This window comes from Oreochromis niloticus, linkage group LG2, assembly GCF_001858045.2.
Source record: "Oreochromis niloticus isolate F11D_XX linkage group LG2, O_niloticus_UMD_NMBU, whole genome shotgun sequence".
Classification (NCBI taxonomy): Eukaryota; Metazoa; Chordata; class Actinopteri; order Cichliformes; family Cichlidae; genus Oreochromis; species Oreochromis niloticus.
In genome coordinates, this window is record NC_031966.2 from 15,575,159 (window position 1) to 15,596,798 (window position 21,640).

The 21,640-nt window shown below is 37.4% G+C and overlaps 3 protein-coding genes across 5 annotated transcripts; 1 reads left to right on the forward strand and 2 right to left on the reverse strand.

Moving 5' to 3' along the window:
• The first annotated feature begins 856 nt into the window (after positions 1-856).
• On the forward strand, positions 857-5,684 carry LOC100690517 (uncharacterized). Its single transcript, XM_019363177.1, has 4 exons — positions 857-1,186; positions 2,733-2,843; positions 4,111-4,184; positions 5,329-5,684. Exons 1-4 carry the CDS (start codon positions 895-897, stop codon positions 5,452-5,454), a joined length of 603 nt encoding a protein of 200 aa, XP_019218722.1. The 5' UTR covers positions 857-894; the 3' UTR covers positions 5,455-5,684.
• A 3,653-nt stretch (positions 5,685-9,337) lies between these two features.
• LOC102077697 (uncharacterized) lies at positions 9,338-11,110 on the reverse strand. The gene is made up of 6 exons (XM_019363160.2): positions 11,020-11,110; positions 10,548-10,868; positions 10,101-10,457; positions 9,880-9,996; positions 9,549-9,598; positions 9,338-9,452 (listed from the first exon to the last, which is right to left on the reverse strand). The coding sequence occupies exons 1-6, from the start codon at positions 11,060-11,062 to the stop codon at positions 9,354-9,356; spliced, it is 987 nt and encodes a 328-aa protein (XP_019218705.1). The 5' UTR covers positions 11,063-11,110; the 3' UTR covers positions 9,338-9,353.
• Positions 11,111-14,462: 3,352 nt separating this feature from the next.
• LOC106097354 (uncharacterized) lies at positions 14,463-16,310 on the reverse strand. 3 transcript variants are annotated; one of them, XM_019363156.2, is made up of 6 exons: positions 16,256-16,310; positions 15,773-16,096; positions 15,343-15,699; positions 15,127-15,240; positions 14,920-14,969; positions 14,463-14,835 (listed from the first exon to the last, which is right to left on the reverse strand). In XM_019363156.2, the coding sequence occupies exons 1-6, from the start codon at positions 16,296-16,298 to the stop codon at positions 14,716-14,718; spliced, it is 1,008 nt and encodes a 335-aa protein (XP_019218701.1). In that variant the 5' UTR covers positions 16,299-16,310; the 3' UTR covers positions 14,463-14,715. The 3 variants fall into 3 exon arrangements, with proteins under 3 accessions (XP_019218701.1, XP_025766294.1, XP_025766293.1); XM_025910509.1 differs by having other exon boundaries at positions 14,679-14,832; positions 15,127-15,146; XM_025910508.1 differs by having other exon boundaries at positions 14,679-14,835; positions 15,127-15,146.
• Positions 16,311-21,640: the final 5,330 nt, after the last annotated feature.

Consider the following 21,640-nt stretch of genomic DNA (forward strand, 5'->3'; position numbering starts at 1 on the left):
ATTATGTTACTGTTCCTGGAGAATTATCTTTGAAAACAAACAGTACAGCCTAGATTCACTGTAAAGGGCTTGTAAAATATTACAGGAAGTGCATTTTCTGTGTTTCAGCCAATGACTGCGATTTCCACTTTCTAAACCTTGATCATCTTTGTCTAAATCTTCTTTTGAGTGGGAAGACATCAGTTGTGCAAGAGAAGGTTGTGGTACCACAATGATCGGAAGACTGGTTCCTTTGATTCTTCTAAGTACATTGTGTGAGTTGACTTTTTCTGTACTGTGGGATGTAGCATTGTAAATCATATAAGACAAATTGTATAAGGCTCTGTAATATTTTAAACTGTATGATGATTATACATATTTTTAAGTATTTTGCCCTGTCATGTTCTAACTGCTACTGTTGGTTTCTTTTCTTCAGCTTTGATTGAAATGAGTGAGATTCCTCAGCAGATGTCTTTACATGTGGCTAAACTTGGAGATAATGTGAATCTGACATGTATGGTGTATAAAGATGATGCAGAGATATCTTACTGGTATAAGTTGAATTTTGGATACATGCTTGAAACAGTTGCTATAGGAACTTATGGAAAAATATCCCTCAGTGGACAATTTAACAACTCAAGATTCAGTGCCACAAAAGTAGGTCATGTGCATTCTCTTATCATAAGAAATGTATGCAAAGAAGATGAAGCAACTTACCTCTGTCATGCAGGATCGGTATATGAAATGGAATTTATAAATGGCACAATTCTGGCAGTGACTGGTAAAGTATATTCATTTTAGTGTTTTCTTTTTATATCTGTGTCAAAATCAAAACAAACATAGACATGTATTTTTGTGAATCACACAGATCCTAAAACTCAATATAAATCTGTTACTGTGAAACAAACTCCAGACATGGAGTCAGTCAACCTGGGTGATACAATGACTCTGCAGTGTTCACTCCTCTCCAAGAACAAGAATGACACAGATCAGTGTCCAGGGGAAGACAAAGTGCACTGGTTCAAAGGTGGATCAGAATCCCACCCAGACGTCATTTACCACGGCAATGTCAGAAATAAAGAGGATGGGAGATGTGACTACAGTCTGTCCAAAACTATAACAAACTCATCTGATGCTGGGACCTACTACTGTGCTGTTGTCACATGCAGCGAGATCCTGTTTGGTGAAGGAACAAAAGTGGTGACAAGTATGTTTTTAAAGTCTTATTTAAAATATTATTATTCATAGTGATCATTGTTGCCTGTATTTCTGTGAATATATACTAGAAGTCTTCACATGCTAGCTTCAGGCCTCTAAAAAGTGACTCTACCTAGATCAGCTTGAAATACATTATATAAACATACAATGTTCTTAAAGCTTACAGCCCGCAGTGGTTGGAGACCGGTGACCATTTTACAGCCTATTTGTATTTGTCATATTGCAGGTGCCATTTGGCTGCCTTTGTTGCCTTTGCTGTCTTTGTTCTTTTTTTGTTCTTTCATGTGTTTTCTACTCATTTCCTGCAGTGTTCTCTGTCACGTAAAGGCCTCTGCATTTTAGCTGTCCATATTGTTATATGCATTTAGTTTAGATGGTTTTGTTGTAACTATGTCAAGCTAGAGATCACAAACACTTAGAATGCAATACAATCTCAAAATACAATGCTTCATAAGAAAATGCCACATAAAGAATACAGACAAATTAGTAATAGTTTTTTTTTTTTTTAACCCTATCAAAGATCTGCGAAACCATACTTGGAATAAAAAATAATGTGTTGATGTTCAGTAGAGGATTGCACTATGAAGCAAGCTGAACATAGCCAGGCCTCCTTTGTGATAGCTGGATTTGAGAAAACCTAAAATCTAGTCAGAGATAACAAGTATCATGTTCAGCTTTTTCTGTTAACCTAGATTTAACGTCTGCACAATTACACAAAGGGGACACAATTAAATAAAAAAAAAAAAGATGAAGTGAGCACTACCTACTCCAATCAGAACATTATTAGAGGAATGGGGGAAAAAGGAATGTAGTACTTAACAAATGTAACTGATAATTTTCTTTTACCTGAGCTCTATTAGCTCTAATTGCAGCTATGTAAAAACACTTAGAATCATTAAGACAAAACATAAAAAAAATAAGTCATATATGTCACACATGCAGTACGACTTTAACTTTACAGTTTCATATGGTGGTGTTATTATGATACGGCCTAACAAGTGACATGTGTATAAAATCTTTTCCTTCAGTCGATAATCCTTATTGCTCGTAAAGCTTACTTTAACTAAAAATAATTAGCTAAAATATTGGACTTTCAGCTTTCAAAATGAAACTAATATAACCTGCTACAGACAAGATTGTGTGTTCATCGCATGTTACCGTGGTGATAAAGTCAAGTCCAAAGACACCTCTCTTTCTGATGCTGAAAAGTCTTACTTTCAGCTCAACATAATTCATTATCCATGAATCTTGGATTGCAATACACTCTGTTGTGAAGTTAAAAAAAGTGCAGCTGAGGTTGATGAGAAAAAACATTTGTCTGCAGGCTTCTCCATAAAAGTACAAGGAGAGAATGATTTTATTTATTCATTGTTATTAACATGGTAATGAGTAAAATATTAGTAATTAATATAAATCAATAAAAGCCATCTGCATGAAATTTAATTGGGACTAACAGTGAGTCATGTAGATGTGCGCTATTACACAATTACATAAACGGGATGTAAAGTGTCTGCTGGGATGTTTTCTCGTTCCAGATGAGTTCCCGCTCAGTGCTGTGCTTGTGACACTGCTGATCTTCTCTGTGCTTGTAAATTTTGGTCTGATTCTCTCCAGAAAACAGAAGCCAACTTGTGAACAGTCCAAAGGTACAGTGATGCATGACATTTGCATTGCACCACGTGTGTGTATATACATTAATAGTATAACATTAGTATACAGTAATAGTTACCTTGCTAGTAGTGGCTGCCTTTAGAACTGCCTTAATGTTTCACATCAGAAATTCAACACAGTTTTGGACTCAACAAGGCTTTGCTACTGAACTGTAACCTAAGTTTCCTGATCTTAGCTGATAGGAGAAATTTACTAACAAATCACATGATAAAGCATTAAGAAATAATAATAAAACCAGGACATAGCTATGTATTAAACAAAATATCTTAAAATAGAGTTGGTTCTTTGTAGGAAAGCTGTAACTTGGAACAAAATCTAACAGACTATAATGCCACCATGTTGAATTGCAGTCCTGTACTCTGCACCCAGTAATGCATGGCGTGATACATTTCCGTCAGAATTAGAATTATTATCAACTGCATGGATTGATCAGACCTGCTGTGTGAGTCCTTACATACCTGTGTCACCAAACTTTAAGTGGCGACTTTCTGGATGAGTCAAAAAAGTAGATGACTCAAAAGTTAAGCACAAGTGCTTTCAAACTGCTTTCATTAGCATGACAATGACTCCACTAGACTTAAGCAGTCATTTCAGCAGACAGATTTTAATCTAATAGTCTATTTCAGAAGTGGTAAAGCAAGAGTTTAACAGTATGAATCTTCAGGTCAATAAGGAATTGAAAATGATTTATTGATATCTAGAATTCAGTTAAACTATTTGGCGATTAGACTCTGATGCCCCATTGCAGCAGAATGAAACGCTGGTGGTGGAGATGAAAATGGAAACTTGGATGGAACCTGAGTAACATGAGAGGGCAGAGATAGGGAGGAGGTGGGTTGCACAAAGGTGTTTGAAAGGGAGAATGACAGATTAACAGTGAGATTTAATGTACGCGGAGTGGAGGCTGAATGGCCTGAAGAAGGCGGGCAGAAAGATGATTGGACCAGACCAGTGATGTCAGCATTGGAACAATGGTAGTGTGGGAAAGTGGAAGCGATGTAAAGCATAAATTAACCAGCAAATACCCAGGAAGCAAACATACGTGTGACTACATAGCTTTCTTATAAGTTTCATTTAGGAAAGACTAAACTCTCAAATGAATGTTTCCATGAATGAAGTTGTTTTTAGAGCAAATGGATGCCCTATCCAGTATTACTATAGTCTTGATAATTAGGTTCTTGGATCTGACCTAAAAGGATTTAAAAAAATAAATCACTCTTAATGTCTTCTTTTTATGAACAGGAGGAGAAACCGTATCCACTCAGCCTCCAATCAATGAACAGGATAGATCAACTGCAGATCAACTGAGTAATGTGGTACATATTGTAAATATTGCAAAAAGCATGACTAATCGATGATCATAATGTTAGCATCCTACACTGGACAGATGCCATGGGTGACAAAGGCTACGTTCACACTGCAGGTCTTAATGCTCATTTCCGATTTTTTGATCAAAAAAATCAGAATTGAGCATTTTTTTGTCTGGTTGTTCACACTACAAATAAAATGTGACAGCAAACGCGCTCCAGTGTGAACCGTTCACAGCCCTCAAAGCGGCCACAAAAGAAGACGTCACACACAACGCACTCTGTTGAGACCCAGACCAAACAGTATTGTTTGACTGATGGCCCTTAATATAAAGACTTGTTTCGTTTCCCAATTTTGCTTTAAGTTATTTTGTTATTTTATTATTTACATATGGCCTAATGATTATCCTTATTGCTGTGTGCTTCAAAGGATAGTTGCAGATTTCTATCAGAATCTGCAGATTATACAGTACAAATAAAATGTTCACGTTTCTCCAACGTTGTCTTCCCAACAGTTTCACTGACATCTACACGGGATGGCCAGGAAGCATTCATGATGACTTCTCCGGCGCTGATAATTGGCGTCTGTCTTGTGTCAGTGACGTAAAAGACGGGTTTAATGCGACATGACCATTCAAACAGCAGTCACTTTCTAAAACATCAGATATGTATCAGATTCAGTACCACATACGAAAGTGACCTAGATGAGATTTGAAAATATTGGATTTGTGCCGTTCAAACTGTCATACCATCATCGGATATGGGTCGCATAAGGTCAAAAAAGTCGGATTTGATGCGCTTTTGCCTGCAGTGTGAACGTAGCCAAAGTCAATGCAGATTCTTAGGGCTGAAACACACAGATCAGTAAGCAAGTATTTTCTATGAGAAACATACTGAGATACAGGCAAAACTACAGGGTAGTAATCAATTTTACCTGACATTCCTTCAAAAAGTTGTTAAAAGTAAACTGTGGGAGATTTAGTAAAGTTTAGACATGAAAAGAGTTTGATTGGGCCTCAGTATCACACTTCACTTTCAACTTCAAACTATGACTATGTTCTGTGTGTTTAATATAAATTGTAAAACTGTTTTAAAATGGTTATTAAATTCCAATTCTGTTTTCTATCTTCTAATTTCTGTTAATAATCTGCAGGAGGGTGAAGAAGTAGGAGTAAACTATGCGGCGCTGGACTTCTCCTCAAGAAAAGTTAAAAAATGGAAGAATAAGCGGGAGCTACCACATAACAGCATATATTCTGGCATGATAGACTACCAGTAGAAGGCTCTCCTCAACAAGAATGAATATTTAACAGTTTTCTTGCTAATATATTATTGTTAGTAGCACTGCAAAATGGATTAGGCTAGAGATGGGACATGTGTTTTGTAATGCTGGCTATTTAAATCAAAAATATATATGTTAAGATTATGTGGATCTTTATATTATGTACTATCAGATTTGAGTTGAGTAACATATCAAACTGAAATAAATATCAATCATAATTTAGTGTCATTAAAGACTGAATATTATATCTCCTTTATGTTTTATGAGACTCTTTAAAATATACATAAAATTCACAAGAACATGACATTCCACAAGAAGATATGCTTTAGATTAAAACCAAGACTTGGCTAGATGGTGTGACTACTTTTAGGGTGTTACTTACGGGAATTCTGCAGAATGATGGTGGCAAATGCTAAACGTTCTCTTTTCAAATATATTTCCCCTGTTATTTCCCCTGTTATCCGTAACATCAATCGCATCTGCCCTTTCCTCACTCCTCATGCCGCTGCCATTCTCGTCCATAATCTTGTCATCTCTCGGATTGATTACTGTAATTCATTATTATTTGGTCTCACACAAAAATCTATTAACAAGCTCCAACGTGTCCAGAACTCTGCTGCCCGTATTATTACTAGGACTTCTTCTACCCACCACATCTCCCCAATCCTGAAGCAGCTACACTGGCTCCCGGTTAAATTTCGCATCCATTTTAAAATAATCCTTTATACATTTAAGGCTATTCATTCTCTCTCTCTCCACCATACCTTTCTGATTTAGTACAGATGAACCTCCCATCCCAGTGCCTCAGATCTTCATCTTCTCTTTCTCTCTCTGTTCCTTCCGCTCGTCTGATTACAATGGGGAGCAGGGCTTTTAGTTGCTCTGCCCCTCGACTTTGGAATTCCTTACCCCCTGACCTCAGAAATATTAGTTCATTCCCTCTTTTTAAGTCCACTCTCAAAACTCATCTGTTTAAAATTGCTTATGTCTAAACCTCTGTAACTTTTATCTGTTATTCTTATTTCTGTGTATATTTCCAGTTTTTGTTTTTATTCATTGTACAGTGTCCTTGGGTGCTTTGAAAGGCGCTATTTTTAAATAAAATGTATTATTATTATTATTATTATTACACTGTACCTTGACACTGATTATGAAGTGATACTAAATTTAATTTTGACGTATCCTTAATAGGGATTGTAGCTTCAATGTAAGATGTAAAACATGACAGCTTATTAAGATAATGTAAAGTTTGTTGTTTCAAAACATAAACAGCAATCAGATTTTGCAGACTGATGATTGCTTGGTCTTTATTTAATATTTTGGCAGGTATCTCATTTTCAGACTCTGTACTGAAAGCTATCTGTACTGAACAGATAGCTTTGTTAGCACTATCTAGTGCATGTTGGTTGCAAGGCAAGCAAGCAGATAGCATTGCCCAATATGTGCATTTTATCAAACTGTTGATGGCGTTGTAACCTTTTTAAATCTGCCCTCTGAAATAGCTTACAACACATTTATAAAATGATAAAATAAACAATAACTGAAATGAAGTAACATGTGAATCCCATACACTCGAACTGGCTGAACATTGGAAACCATCATGATATCATGAGTCCAAGGTTTAGGCTCAATGCTAAGAGAAAGAGGCCACTCAGTTTGTAATTGCAACTGAATATTTCTTGTGTGTTGTTGCTTTCTTCATGGAAATAAATTCATGAGGTTGAATTTTATTCTGACTGCATCAGTTGACTGAAGTTTTCTAATAGTGGTTTTTAGTGCTGTCAATAGATTAAAAAAACATTAACTAATTAATCTCACAATTTTCTGTAATTAATCACGATTAATCGCAATTACTTGATCAATAGCCTGGCTGCAAATACATTTTTTCAACTTTATATTTAAGGTTGTAACAGACATTTATGCAATATAATGAAGTAAATGGAGAATAAACACAAAGAATGTATGCTTAAATTCAAAGAGAATTTGAATAGTTTTCTTCAGTCTTTTAGCACAGGTTCTCTCCTGCGAAATGCAACTTTTAAAAAAAACTATATGCTAATAGGTAAGTATACACTAATATATAATAAATATTAGTGCTCTTAAACAATTACAATTTTTAATCAGATTCATCACAGGGTTACTGTGGATTAATTTTGATTAATCACGATTAAATATCATTCATTTTTAATCTATATTAATCGCATTTCGTTTTGCATGAGCAAACAGACTCGGAAAAAAAGGGGAAAATATACACACGTAACACGTTTATTGAACATCTTGAACATTCATGTTAACAAAAACTAAACATTTATCCACTCTCTCTCTGTCACTCTTGGGGAGGCACTATGTAAAGGGCGTGTTCTCAATGATAATAATAGGTCTGCAGTTTGTTGCACTCCACTTGGCATTGTGTCAGTCAATATGTCCGAGGTAGACTTACTGAGCCTCTGATGCTCCGTGAGTGGTTTGTCGCAAGCTGGGTGACGCATTAGCCAAAGTGCTAGCAGCATCCCTGGCTAACGTATGCTTTCCGTCAATGTGATATTTCAAGCTGGAAGTGCTTCGGTGAAAAGAAAATTCCTTCTTGCACAATGTGCATAATACTTTATGTCGGTCGACTGTTCCGTCTTGTTTTTTTTTTAATACTCAAATTTCCAATCAAAAGGGCCAATGTGCGTTTATCATCTTCCAAATTGAGTTGATTGGTACAGCTGCCCGTCACTACCAGATCTACTGCGCATTTGCGCATGTGCAAAGGTAACTCTACTTGGACAAACTACCCGAAATGCATTGACAGAAACATTTCAGGGATTGTGAGTCATTCTGCATTCCAGATGCGTTAAATTAATCGTGATGATGGCTTAATCGGCGTTAACGTGTTAATTTTGACAGCACTAGTGGTTTTCATTGTTTTTTTTCAGTCTGTTTCCCCAGGCATGTCTCTATCTGTTTGGTACCTCTGTGCCTTGCCTCTGTAGTCAGTTATGTCTCTGTTTATTGTCTGTTTGCTTTTGTCAAGTCTGTATGTCTCACGCTGTGTTAGTTTCCTGTTTTAGTTTGAAAGTCTCTTGTCCTGCATGTGCTACGTTTAGTTTTGCTTCCCCTGTCATTAGCCTGACTTCGTTTAACCGTGATTGGTTTTTCCCAGCTAAGTTCCATCTCTGTAATTGCCTCATGTGTGTATTTAAGTACTCAGTTTCTCCCTGTTTTTTGTCATGTCATTCAATCAAGGGATGCTGTGTGTCAGGTAGAGAGTGGACCCAAATGCAGAAATTTGCAAACAAACATGAACTCAAAAGGTAGCACTAGCAAACATGACAAAACATAAAGCACAGTTAATTGAAGTAGGCTGACTGAAATGCTAACATTGACTGATAGAGCGCATGCAACATGAAGGATATGACGACGACATGACAAAGATCTGAGGAAACTCAGGATAAACTTAACTTAACAGCTGAGTGAAGATCCAGGACAGTGACAGAAGGTGAAATAAACGCTTAGATGTGTACTTATTCTGAAAGAACACTTGTGCAAAGTAATTAAACATCCCAACACCAGCCCTTAAAATAGCCCAGCCACCCACCCACACACACACACACACACACACACACACACACAAATACAACCTGATGCCTGTAGTATGAACTAAAGTGTCACAGGCACTAAATGTAATCTTTTTCTAACTGTGAAAACCAAGGCAACCATCTTTCACAGATAAAAAACTACCTATGTCACAAGTACAACAAATACTGACAGCACAAACTGTATTAGTGATGAAGCTAATTTTTGACAAAGACTGAAACTAACAATACCAAAAAGTTACAAACATAGATTCTGTAACAGGATGTCAGGTTTATTTTTAAGGACATACTCAATATTGTCATCAACATCAACATTTAGGAGTAGACACTAGTCTCAGTAAACTCCCTCTTCCTTCTTCCTCTGGTTTTTCGTTCAGAGAAATTCAGTGCAGCGTAGTTTATATCAGCTTCAGTCTGTGTTATAATAAGAATACACAAACATAGTTTAGATTGTGATGAGGAACTCTTTAGACATATTTGAACTAAACAGCAGTAATTTCTGTTACTTACTGATTGGAACAAATTGTCGGTTTGGACTTCTGTTATAGCGCTTTCGTATCCTTAAAATATACATTGTAACAATAAATTATAATAGTGAAATGAACTAAATGTGACATTACCTTCTGAATTTGTTGTCACAAAAATCTCACTCATAGACATACATGATTCATATTAAACAAATTCATGTACACAAAGAAAAGGCAGTCACTGTGGAGAGGAAGTGTCGTAAAGATTCAATAACAATTAGTTAACAAATAATTACTTTATAGTTTTATAGGAAAACTCATTTAAGGATTTTGTTTATAAAATGCATGACTCTTTAACTTCAGATAACACTTACCTTTACTTTTCTTACATACGCTTCGTCTGCAGATGAGAAAAACGTTTCCAATGACTGAAATGGCCAAACAGGTTATTAATATTGCCATTTGAATAAATACGAGTTGTGTTGTTCGCTCTACAACAAAAGAACACAAAAATTACATTCTTAAAAAGTCTTGTAACTTATCTTGATATTAATGTGGTTTATTATAAATTGTAGCAAATAAAACAAAATCATACTAAGTTCAACTGTAGTTCCGTTTCCCAATAATATCTCCCCACATGTGGCCACAGCACAGTAGTAAGTCCCAGCATCAGAGGAGCTGACATTCTTAGAGAAATGATAAACACATCTTTTCTGATAGTCAGATCTTTTCTCACATTGATCAGTTCTATTTTCATGAGTGTAGAGGATGTTTGGATGAGATTTATTAGATCCAGCTCTGAACCAGAAAACATTATGATCTCCTGGACAAGACTTGTTCTCTGAATCAGAGAGAACTGAACACTGTAGATTTGCTGTGTCTCCTGGACGCACTGGATTTGATTCTATCGGCTGCTGTACAACAATATAGTTTGATGTCCTTTCAGTGTTTCCTGCATAATATAAAATGTATTACAAAGACATTCTTCAAAAAAAATACTCTGAAACATTAAAAAGTTTGTAAAAGTTGGTCTGTTTATTACCTTTTACTAACAAATATGTCCCACTCCATTCAAGATTATGCCATGCTGTCATTCCACAATGATAAATTCCCTCATCCTCTTGGACCGTCTCCAAAATAGTCAGTTTGCTAAAATTGTTTGCATTGTTTGCAGAAAATCTTGATTTCAAAGATGCAGAATCATACACAGGTTCTCTATCTCGATATAGTGTCACAATTAATTTAAGAGTTTCCCCGACACTCTGCCTGTACCAGTATACTTTACTGCTGATGTCTTTGGATATATCACATTTTAAGGTTGCTGGTTCACCAAGCTGAACCATTTTCATTGGAACCAGAGAATCTGAGTTACAACAAAATGAAGAAAAACAAAATTTTGTTTTAGATGAATATCTTAAAAATATTATTAACATAATTATTGATAAATCCTGACAAATCTATTCAACATAAATGATCAGGTTTAAGATTTATGGACAGAAGAAATTAGCACTTACTTCCATGATGAAGAAGAAGTAATATCATCCATAACACCATCATCTTGACACTGCTCCTTCTCGGGGTTTTTCAGTAAGTTAAGTTGGTGAAAGGAGCATGTTGGGTTGGGCCATAAAAGAAATCTGATTGGTTAACACGGAAGAGACTCAAAAGTAAACTTCCTGTCACTCTGGTCTCATTTTGAGCTTTTTAAAAACACATCTTCTCTTTTCATCTTCTGTTGCAAGGTTTCACGTTGTTCACTTTTAATGTTTGACTGTCTCTGTTTGATTTTAATTTTAAATCTTAAGCACAGAAACAGCAAATGGCAATTCTGCTCTTGGTTGCGATATGCACTGCAAGAAATACCTCAAATACATCAAACTCTGCACTTCAGAGGAAATTTGAAAGCAGAATGTTTCATTGCTAAGAGGTCATAACATCTTGTTTTTCAGAAGACGTGAACAGCAACCTGAAACAATGCTGCATGGTTTTACTTCTTCAGAAAACAGAACAAATGAGTATTTTACTATTTATTCATATAGGAAACTACCTAGAAGCAGATATTTCACCAAAAGTCACCCACATTAACCACATGTCCAGAATAAGAGTAACATTTTAGTTGTGACTGTCAGTGGACTGAAAGTAGCTATTACTCTAACAGAGCAATCAAAGTGCTTTTTTACTGCAAGCCAATCCAAGCCATCCAATCATACACACATTCATACAAGTTCTTTTCTCAACACCTCAGCAGCATGACGGACATTTATGGACACATTCACATTGGGACAAACCAGGGGGGCAGTATCTTCATGAAAAATACTTCAACATGCAAAATAGATTAGCTGGGGAATGAATTACTAAGCTTTTGATTGGTAGAAGAATCACTTTTTTCCTGAGCCGCAGCCACCCCAATCTGAGGATTGTCTCATTCAAAATAAGCAGACTTTATTATTTCAGGAGAGGGTAGTAATAAGGAAATGTTGCAGAAATATATAAAGCATAAGTCCCAGCATATATCATGGCTGAGCACTGGGGGTCGGTGTGCATCTGCGAGGAGACTCACAAGAGACTGAGATGCTTATAAAGCTGACTCTGACTTTCCTCCCACCACTGTGAAATTACTTATGCTATAGGATCATTATTATATGCATGCATTTATTATGTGGAAACACAGGCAGCAGAAGCAAGTATAGGAACAAATTATCCTGCAGTTGATCATCTCAGCACATAGGTTTTCTTCACCTTAGGCAGTGTAGAAGATTCAGACTTTAATGTCAAGAAACTTTTATGAAACAATTATGAAAAGGATTCAGATCATTAGAAGGGGACAGTCAACTCCTACGCTGTCGAGTTTGAAAATAAAACAAAATCAATGTCATCAGTGTCTTGGGACAACATTTTCACATTAGTAGATATGAGAAATCACTTGGTTGACCAGATGTTTTAAGTTGAACCAGTTATTTTGTAAAATACACCCACTTGATATGAAACTGTATATTTTAATCTGGTCCAATCGTTTTTTTAAATGTATTAAAAAGTGATTGAGCATCTTTGCCTCTTTGCACTTGGCTACAAACAGCCCCAGTGTGAGCTGGAGGTCACTGCTTGATGAAGACATAAGAAGCCACATCATCTGCAAAAACAAAAACCTTCAGAAATTATGTCCTTAAAATAATGAAAACAGAGGGCGAGCTGTAAATGATCTGGCCTGAAAACTGTCTTGATATCACACATTCTCAATGCACCCAACCCAGGCCAAGTACTATGAAGTCATGTTTAATGAAAGAGTACAGATGGCAGTCAGAACCCACACCCACACCCAAAGGTTATAGCAGTTAACACAGCCGATCACATGGCAGGTTATCTCAGCTGTATTGAAATTCAGACAAAGTATCATGAAAATGATTTAAATTGCTTTGAATATGGGATGGTTATTGATGCCACATGTGCTGGTTTGTGTTTTGAAGAAACTGCTGATCTACTAGAATTTTTCCTGCACAACCATGCCTAATATGTAGTGAGAAGCAGTTCTGTGGGAAACAATGCCTTCCTGATGCCACATTGAAATAGATGGGGTACAGCAACAGAATACCACGGTAGGTGCCATTCCTGTCAGGTAAGAACAAGAAAGAGTTTCACAGAATCATCAAAATCTGATGATAACAGATTCGAAAACATTGCCCAGTCAGAGTAATCTCAATTTCCACTTCAACATTCAGCTGGCAGTCTTAATTTGCTGTAAATAACACAAGAGTATTGCTCTATTCTGCCTTGTTTCAACAATCCAGCCTGTTGGTAGTATGTTGATGTGGGTTGGATTGGATTACTTATATTATATATTATCATGCATTTTAAAACTACATGAATGTACTATTGCTGTGTGATTTATTACTATTACTGAAAGTTACTCACCATACCAATACCTACTAGATTTTTAAATCTTAATATAAAATGAGTAACAGCACTTTTTGCAGCGATCTCATATAGAAAACTATTCCGCGCGTATATAAAACAAGTCCGTGGCTCCGAACCGTAGTAAAGGGACCTCTGGCTAATACGTCGGGTTCCGTGTCGGGCTCGTAGCTGAAAACTATAGTTTTTTACTTTGCTGTCAGTGTCCACAGAGACAGAGAGAGGCGTTGAAAGGCTGCTCCAAATTAGTGTTTCGGAGGACAAAACGAACACAGTGTACAGTCGAGTCTTAATAGCTTACTTACAACTGGGCTCGTCAGGAACTCTTTTTGGCTGCAGTGGTTATTATTGTATTTACATACTTCTCCCATTCCTGGTCAGTGACAACTCTTACTTTATGACTCTTCTTTTTCTCCCTCCCTCACGCTCACAGACACATAATGGGTATGGCAGTCCATTCTTCCTGCAGCACAGACTACACTGGCTACATTCTTTAGGGCTATGCCTGTAACACTCTGCCTATTGCCTTCATATTAAATCATTTTTTCAATAATAATTTAAAAAAAATATTTCTTCACGTCATTATGCGGGCCGCAAGTAGAGGTGACATGGGCCGCGAGATTGAGACCCAGGCATTAGAGCCTCTTATTGCCTGTTTTGTTTGGGTTTCCAGAGGGCATAGCCTAACATATAAAACAGGAAAAGACCGCCATGTAATCCATTTATTTCAACAAAGTAACTGTATTCTGAATACCACTTTTTTAAATGGTAACTGTAACGGAATACAGTCCCCAACACTGGCTATGTCATAATGAATTATTGCATTTGACCCACTACTGGTTAGGTGTATGTAATAAAGTATTTGTTGAGTGTATGCAAATATTTTCTTATGTTTTTATATTTTGTCAAATGTTTCTCAAACACAGTCTCAGAATTTTAAATTTGCACATAAAAGAGCTTTAACCTGTTTTTCCTTCTCTTGTTTGAAGTCACAAAATAGCAGAAACAACTAGATACCATTGACCAAACATATAAAGCATTGGAGGAATTAAAGTAACATTTATTAATTCAAAATTTCAAAAAGACAAGGGCTACATATAGTTTCAAATTTTGCCCTCAGATATGCAATAAATCTAAGTTACAAGCTTTGAGAGCCCAAATGGTGGAGCAAACAAATTGCCAACAGTTAAGATGTAATGGAAACAAAACTAAACAAAATGCTAAAGTCTCAAATATAAGGTCAGTAACAGAATATGACGTTCCTTTTAAAATTCAGGAAATGCTCAACATTGTCATGAAGTTCAACATTTAACTTGAGAGTAGACGCTGTCCTCAGCAAACTCTCTCTTCTGTCTTCCTCTTGTTTTTCTTTCAGAGAAATTCATTGAGGCGTAGTTTAGTTCTTCATCAGCTTCACCCTGCTTTATAATTAAAACCATGAGCAAAAACTGCAATAAAGAACTAGTAAAACAATATTTTAATTAACAATATTTCTTATTACTTACAGCTTGGTGCAATTTCTCATTTTGTGCTCCTGATATAGCACTTTCTGTTCCTGTAAATATGACAGTATGTCAAAAATGCATTTATGTGGGATTCGTTTCTGAATTTGTCTGACATGTAAATATAGAATATATATTTATTTTCCATTTTCCAAATGCAATGAGATCATTTTTGCCTTTAGGAAAGACTTTAGCTTCTATAACACTTACCTTTATATGGTTTCCATAATCTTTGGTAGAAGATGAGGAAAACATTTCCAATGACAGAAATGGACAAGAACACTAATAAGGTCATTTGGATAGATATTGATTGTGTTGTTTGTTCTGGAAAATAAAAACAAATAAATCTTCTTAAAAAGTCTTATGCCTCATTTTGGAATAACATGTTATTGCGTATTAATTCCAGTACTTAATTCATAATCATACCAAGTTCCACTGAAGTTCCATTTCCAAATAATATCTCCCCACATGTGGCCACAGCGCAGTAGTAAGTCCCAGCATCTAAAGCACTGATATTTTCAGAGAAGTGATAAACACAGTTTTTCTGAGTCTCTGATCTTTTCTCACATTCATTTTTTCTGTTTCCATCAGAGTAGATGATGTTTGGGTGAGATTTTTGTGATCCTGCTCTGAACCAAAAGACATTATAATCTCCTGGACATGCCTCAGTCTGAGACTCAGAGAGGACTGAACACTCAAGAGTCACTGTGTCTCCTATACGGACCGGTTTTGATTCTGTCGGCTGCTGGACAACAGAGTAGTTTGATGTCCTCTGAATGTTTCCTTTATAATAAAAACACAAACATTCTTCAAAGCATGCTCAGAAAATATTTGATAAATTAGGGTGCAAAATTACCTTTTACTAACAGGTATGTCCCACTCCATTCAGCATTAATCCACTCTGTGATTCCACAGTGATAGATTCCCTCATCCTCTTGGATTGTCTTCAGAATGATCAAGTTGCTAAAATTGTTATCATTATTTAAGTTAAATCTTGAATTTGAAAATTCAGGACCATATTCCGGTGGTGTATTTTTATACAGTGCCAATATCAATTTAAGAGTTTCTCCAACGTTCTGCTTGTACCAGTAGATTGCTTTACTGCTCAGCTCTTTCGGTAAAGCACATGTTAAGGTTGCCGGTTCACCAAGTTGAACTATGTTCACTGGCACCAGAGAGTCTGAGTTAAAACAAAACACAGAAAAACAAAATTTTGCTTTAAGATGTTTAAATTGTTATCATTTCAAAAATATTATTGTTATTATCTATAAATCTACACATATATACTTTACAATAAAAACATATATCAGATTTATGAACAGAAAAAAGTAGCCCTTACATCCTTGATGAAGAAATAGCCATGTCATCCATAACCCCACCATCTTGATACTACTGCTTTTTAGGAACCTCATTGCTATTTCTGTGAGTGAAGGAAGTGAGATGAGTGACTGGGTAAGACCATCTATGCATATGATAGCTCTGATTGGTTAAAACATAATAGATTCAAAAGTACACTTCCTGTCACATTGATGTCAACCAGAGGTTTTTCTTTTTCATCTTCTATTGCAGTTGTTCAGATTGTTCAGTTTTCATATTTATATTCAAGTTTGTGATTGTAAGTCATGTTCTCAAACAATAAGCATGAATACATGGATAATAATTCTTGGTACGTACGACAAGATATACCTCAGATATGTAACACTTCGTAACACTTTGTATTTTTTAGTAAATTTGCAATGTTTCTTTGGTGGGAAGGTCATGAAATTTCTACCTTGGAAGAATTGAAGAGCAGACTGAACTAACAGAATAATAAGTGCAAGATTTTATTTGTGATTTTTTTTTTGATAATCAAAATATGCAGGCTCTTTTTCTATTAGTTAACTCTAGGTACACCCTTATTCAGAGATCATGGGTATCATGATGGTAGTTATGAAATCCAATTTTTTGTCAAAAGGTTTTCTTTTTCATCCCCGGCTCAAACTACCATCAGGTTCCTTACCTCCAATTTTTTCTGGGGGAGTACTGAGGTGTATCTTTAAGACTGACTAAGGCTCACCACAGTCCATTTGTTTGTCTTCTCCATTATTTCTCCACTTCCAAACAAGAGTTGCTCCACCTGAGACAGCAACTCTTCAGAACTTCAGAAGGAGGAAGTCTGTGCTACAGCCCATCAGCATCAACGGGGAGTGCGTGGAAAGGGTGTCCAGTCTCAAGTTTCTGGGTGTGCACATAGACATAGACCTCCAATGGAGCTCAAATACCTTGGGGATTGTAAAGAACACCCAACAGCTTCTCCACTTTCTGAGAATCCTGAGAAAAATGGACCTGAAGTGGGGGCTGCTGATTGTCTTCTACTGTTGCTCCATTGAAAGTGTGCTGACATACTGCATCTGTGTATGGTTCTCCAGCTGCACCATGGCACACAAACTTCAGAGGGTCATTAATATGGCCCAAAATATCATCGGACATCCTCTTCCCTCCCTCAAGGACCTGTACAGCACTCACTGTCTCAAGAGGGCACGCAGCATCCTGCAGGATTGCACACACCCAGGACACCGGGTGTTAAGCTGCTGCTGTCTGGCATGAGATTCAGTTTGCTGAGGTCGTGGACAAACAGACTCAAGGACAGCTTTTACAGGGCAATAGCCCTAATCAATGCTAATAGACACCAAAGCACTCCTCAAAGACAAGAGGAGGGCCTTCCGAGCAGGCAATAGAGAGGAGGTGAGAATGTTTCTATGGTGTTATTAAAGGGAAAGATCAGAGAGGCTAAAGAAAATTACAAGAGAAAGCTGGAGCAAAAACTCCCACAGAAGAGCATGAGAGTGGTGTGGAGTACGTAGTTGGGTGCCTTGACACCCCTCCCCCACCGATTACTTTTACTCACGACCAGATGCAAAGACAAATGATAAGACTCCACTCAGGCAAGTCTGCTGAACCGGACAGGATGAGTCCCCTGTCCTCAAGGCCTGTACAGCCCAGCCGTATGGAGTCTTTAATAAACTGTTCATGTTGAGCCTGAGTCTGCAGAGGGTCCCATTGCGGTGGACGACATCATGCCTCGTTCCTGTACCAAAGATGCCATGTCCCAGTGGCTCCAGGGTGTCAAGCCTGTGTCACTGACTTTCCACTTCATGAAGACCCTGGAAAGAGTCATCCTTGACCAGCTTCCAACCTATTGTCAGGCCACATCAGGATCCCCTTCAGTTCGATTACCAGCTTACTAGAGCTGAGGACGCCATCGTCTGCCTGCTCAGTCGTGTCTATGCCCATCTGGACCAGCCAGCGAGCACAGTGAGGGTCATGTTTTCAATAACATTAGGCCGGGTGATAAGCCCACAGCAATGCAGGTGGATGCCTCTCTGATGTCCTGGGTTGTTGATTACCTCACAGGAAGACCACAACATGTGCGTCTTCAACATTGTGTGTCTGACAAGGTTATCAGCAACACAGGCGCACCACAAGGGACTGTCCTCTCCCCTTTTCCTCTTCAACCTCTACACCACAGACTTCAGCCACTGCACAGAGACCTGCCATCCTCAGAAGTTTTCTGATGGCTCTGTGGTGGTTGGATGCACCAGTGAGGGTGATAAGATGGAGTACCTGGCTGCGGTTGAGGCTGCGGTTGAGGCCAAGCAAAATCATCCGCAGCTCAACGTGACAAAGACCAAAGAATTGGACTTTAAGAGGACCAAACCTGTGACCCCTGTTTCAATCCAGGGAGTCGATGTGGACACTGTGGTGGACTACAAATACCTCGGAATCAGGGGTGGATCTAGAGAAATTTTCTTAGGGTGGCATGAGGGTGGCAAAGAAATCAAATGGGGTGGCAAAATCAAAGCCTTTTTTTCCCCCAAACACATGCGGGTGGTTACATATGGTTAAAATGATTCAAATGCAGTAAGTATACACGTTTTTCATATAAATATAGTCTATAACTTAATTATTGTCTGTAGCCCACATAATTACACACTTTAGTTACATAAAACATGTGAGTTTTGATTTTGTGTACTGTATAGCCTGTATGATCAATAAATATGTAGCCCAATAAGTATAAAATCCAGAAAGCTACACAACATGGGGCGGTTCATTTACAAACACAAGTCTAACTTCAGTTTCACACTGTTTTTTGTTAGAAAACAATCACATTGTTTGATGCTTAAATTACACAAAATGTCAGAAATCTGCACTGTCATGAACAAAAATGTAAACCCTAATTTTTCATGATTTGTTGGATTAACCCACTGAGGTCTGAAATACAACCGGCCATTTTTGACTCCTTTTGAGTTTACGTTTGTATTTCACCCTCAAATTGTTTCATTTGATTTTTTTCCCCCTTGCCTTGTTTGGTATCATTATTTTCAGCTCAACTGAATTTAGTTGGTTTTTTCACTGACATACTGCATTAGTATTACTGATCTGAAATCACACAAAGAACTTAAAATCCTAGTTGTATTTTTTACTGTAAAAAAACCCCACAGACATGTTGAGTAAATTTTTATAACTTGAAATGCAAATATAAATTGTACTTTTGTAAACATATACAACTATTTATCTAAAAATGCAGCCAATACACCTGCCGTTTTTTTCATTTTGTACAACCATTTAAAAATATTACTAAAACTAAAATGAGAGAACAGTCAGGTTTCGCAATAAGATGCCCCACAAATGATGTGTGCCAGTAAAAAAAAAAAACGTTTGTCCACCAAAAGACAGAGGAGAACAGCACAGGGATAAACCTGCAGGCCTGACAACAGCAGGTGTATCACTCCGCTGGCTTTCTACTTAGTGACAGTGTTTACGTTACAAATGTGCCTTTGTGACATTCATTAGTGCCCTCACTGACACACAAAACAAAACGACTACACAACAGAACAACTACACAAGACAACACAACACACTAAGTATACACTCCACACTAAACGTCACAAATCTCCCACATCTAAAAACTTTCTCTCTCTCTCTCTCTCCCACTCACTCGCTCTGTCTCGCTGCCGTTACCGTCACTCCCAAAACTCTCCCCTCTTCCTAAACAACCAAATCCCACGTGTTGACTTTTTTTTTTAACTGGTCGACATGGTACATTTTTCCACCGATAGGAAAGAGGTGGCTTTTTTTCTTTCTTTACTGTTTTCGCGCTGTCCTTAGAAAACGCTTGAAACATACACACACACAAAAATGTGACGACAGTATTTAGAAAAAAGCGTGGCTTATATATATTATCATAACTCTGGATTTACTGGCCTGTAATTAAAATTTAAAAACTTTGAAGTCAGAACTTTCAATGTGGGCTGAAATAGAGACTCAGCGTGGCTGCAGCTTGTTGCTGTGTCAGCTTAAAATAGTCATGTGATTTGGAGGTGCAACGTGTCCGTGGACCACAGAGGGTTAATAACACTCACCTTCCTTCCATTTCCAGAGTGTAACATCCAACCAAATGTGTAAAATCCGAAATTCCCATGGTGTTGTTCAAAATGTGCTCTGGCACAATCATAAGCATCGCTTGCTACTGAAAACAAGAAAAAAGCCGGTCCTGCTATGGGCTGAACCATTTGTTAATGGTGGAGGGGGGGAACACTATGCAATATAAGTTTTAGCATTTATATTCACTGTTGACTGTAACTACGCTCAAACTGTTAATGCTATCTTATTTTAATAAACAACACTGTCATATGCAAAACTGGGGTGGCACTTGGGGTGGCAAGGGATCATTTTAGGGTGGCACTTGCCACCCCATGCCACCCTTCTAGATCCGCCCCTGCTCGGAATACACATGACAATGCCCAATGTTTTTTTATGAGTCTGTTGTGACTAGTCCCATCCTCTATGCTGTTGCATGCTGGGGTAGCAGGTTGAGGGTCGCAGATGCCAACAGACTCAATAAACTGATCTCTAAGGCCAGTAATGTTGTGGGGACGGAGTTGGACTCCCCTAAAGAGGTGGATGTAGTCAGAAAAAAGAACAATGCTGGACAATACCTCCCACCCACTCCATTATGTGCTGGCAGGTCACAGGAGCACGTTCAGTGAGAGACTGAGATTAACCAAATGCACCACTAATCTCCCTGTACAACTCCTCCATCTAATGCACAGTACACAGTGCAATAGTTACACATTTTTGCACATGCTCTGTAGTAAAATCAACAAAGTTTTACAGTTGTCAACCATATATATTTCACCTCTGTAATATTCTGGATATTTATGATTGAACTTTTTGTATATATTAGAGTTATTTCTTATATTCCTTAACTTTGTAATATATTGTGTTTTATAATTTGATCTAATCCAGTCTGTTAGAGCTATTGTCTTGGAGCAACTGTAACCACTTAATTTCCTTTGGGATTAATAAAGTATTCTGATTCTGATGATGATATACATTGTGAATAAACATGCTCTCAGTGGGGACACTGAAGAGAGATTAGGCTGGTAGTCAAGCTGCCTCTGGCTCTGCTTTCACTCCCCTTATATCAATTATGATATTGTTAAATTGTTATAGACATGTCCAGATGTCTGTATAAACAGAGGCAGTGAAAGAGAGGACCAAATTACCCTAATTTGTCCTCTCAGCAGGTAAGTTTTCCCTCACTAATCAGCTTAGCTAACATGTAGAGGAGTGCAGTGTAAATAAACTTTTAATAACTTTTTTAGGACATTTCTAGTACATTAACAATGAACGCCTTAATGAAGAAAGGGACACATTTTGAAACTGGACAAAGATAACCAGA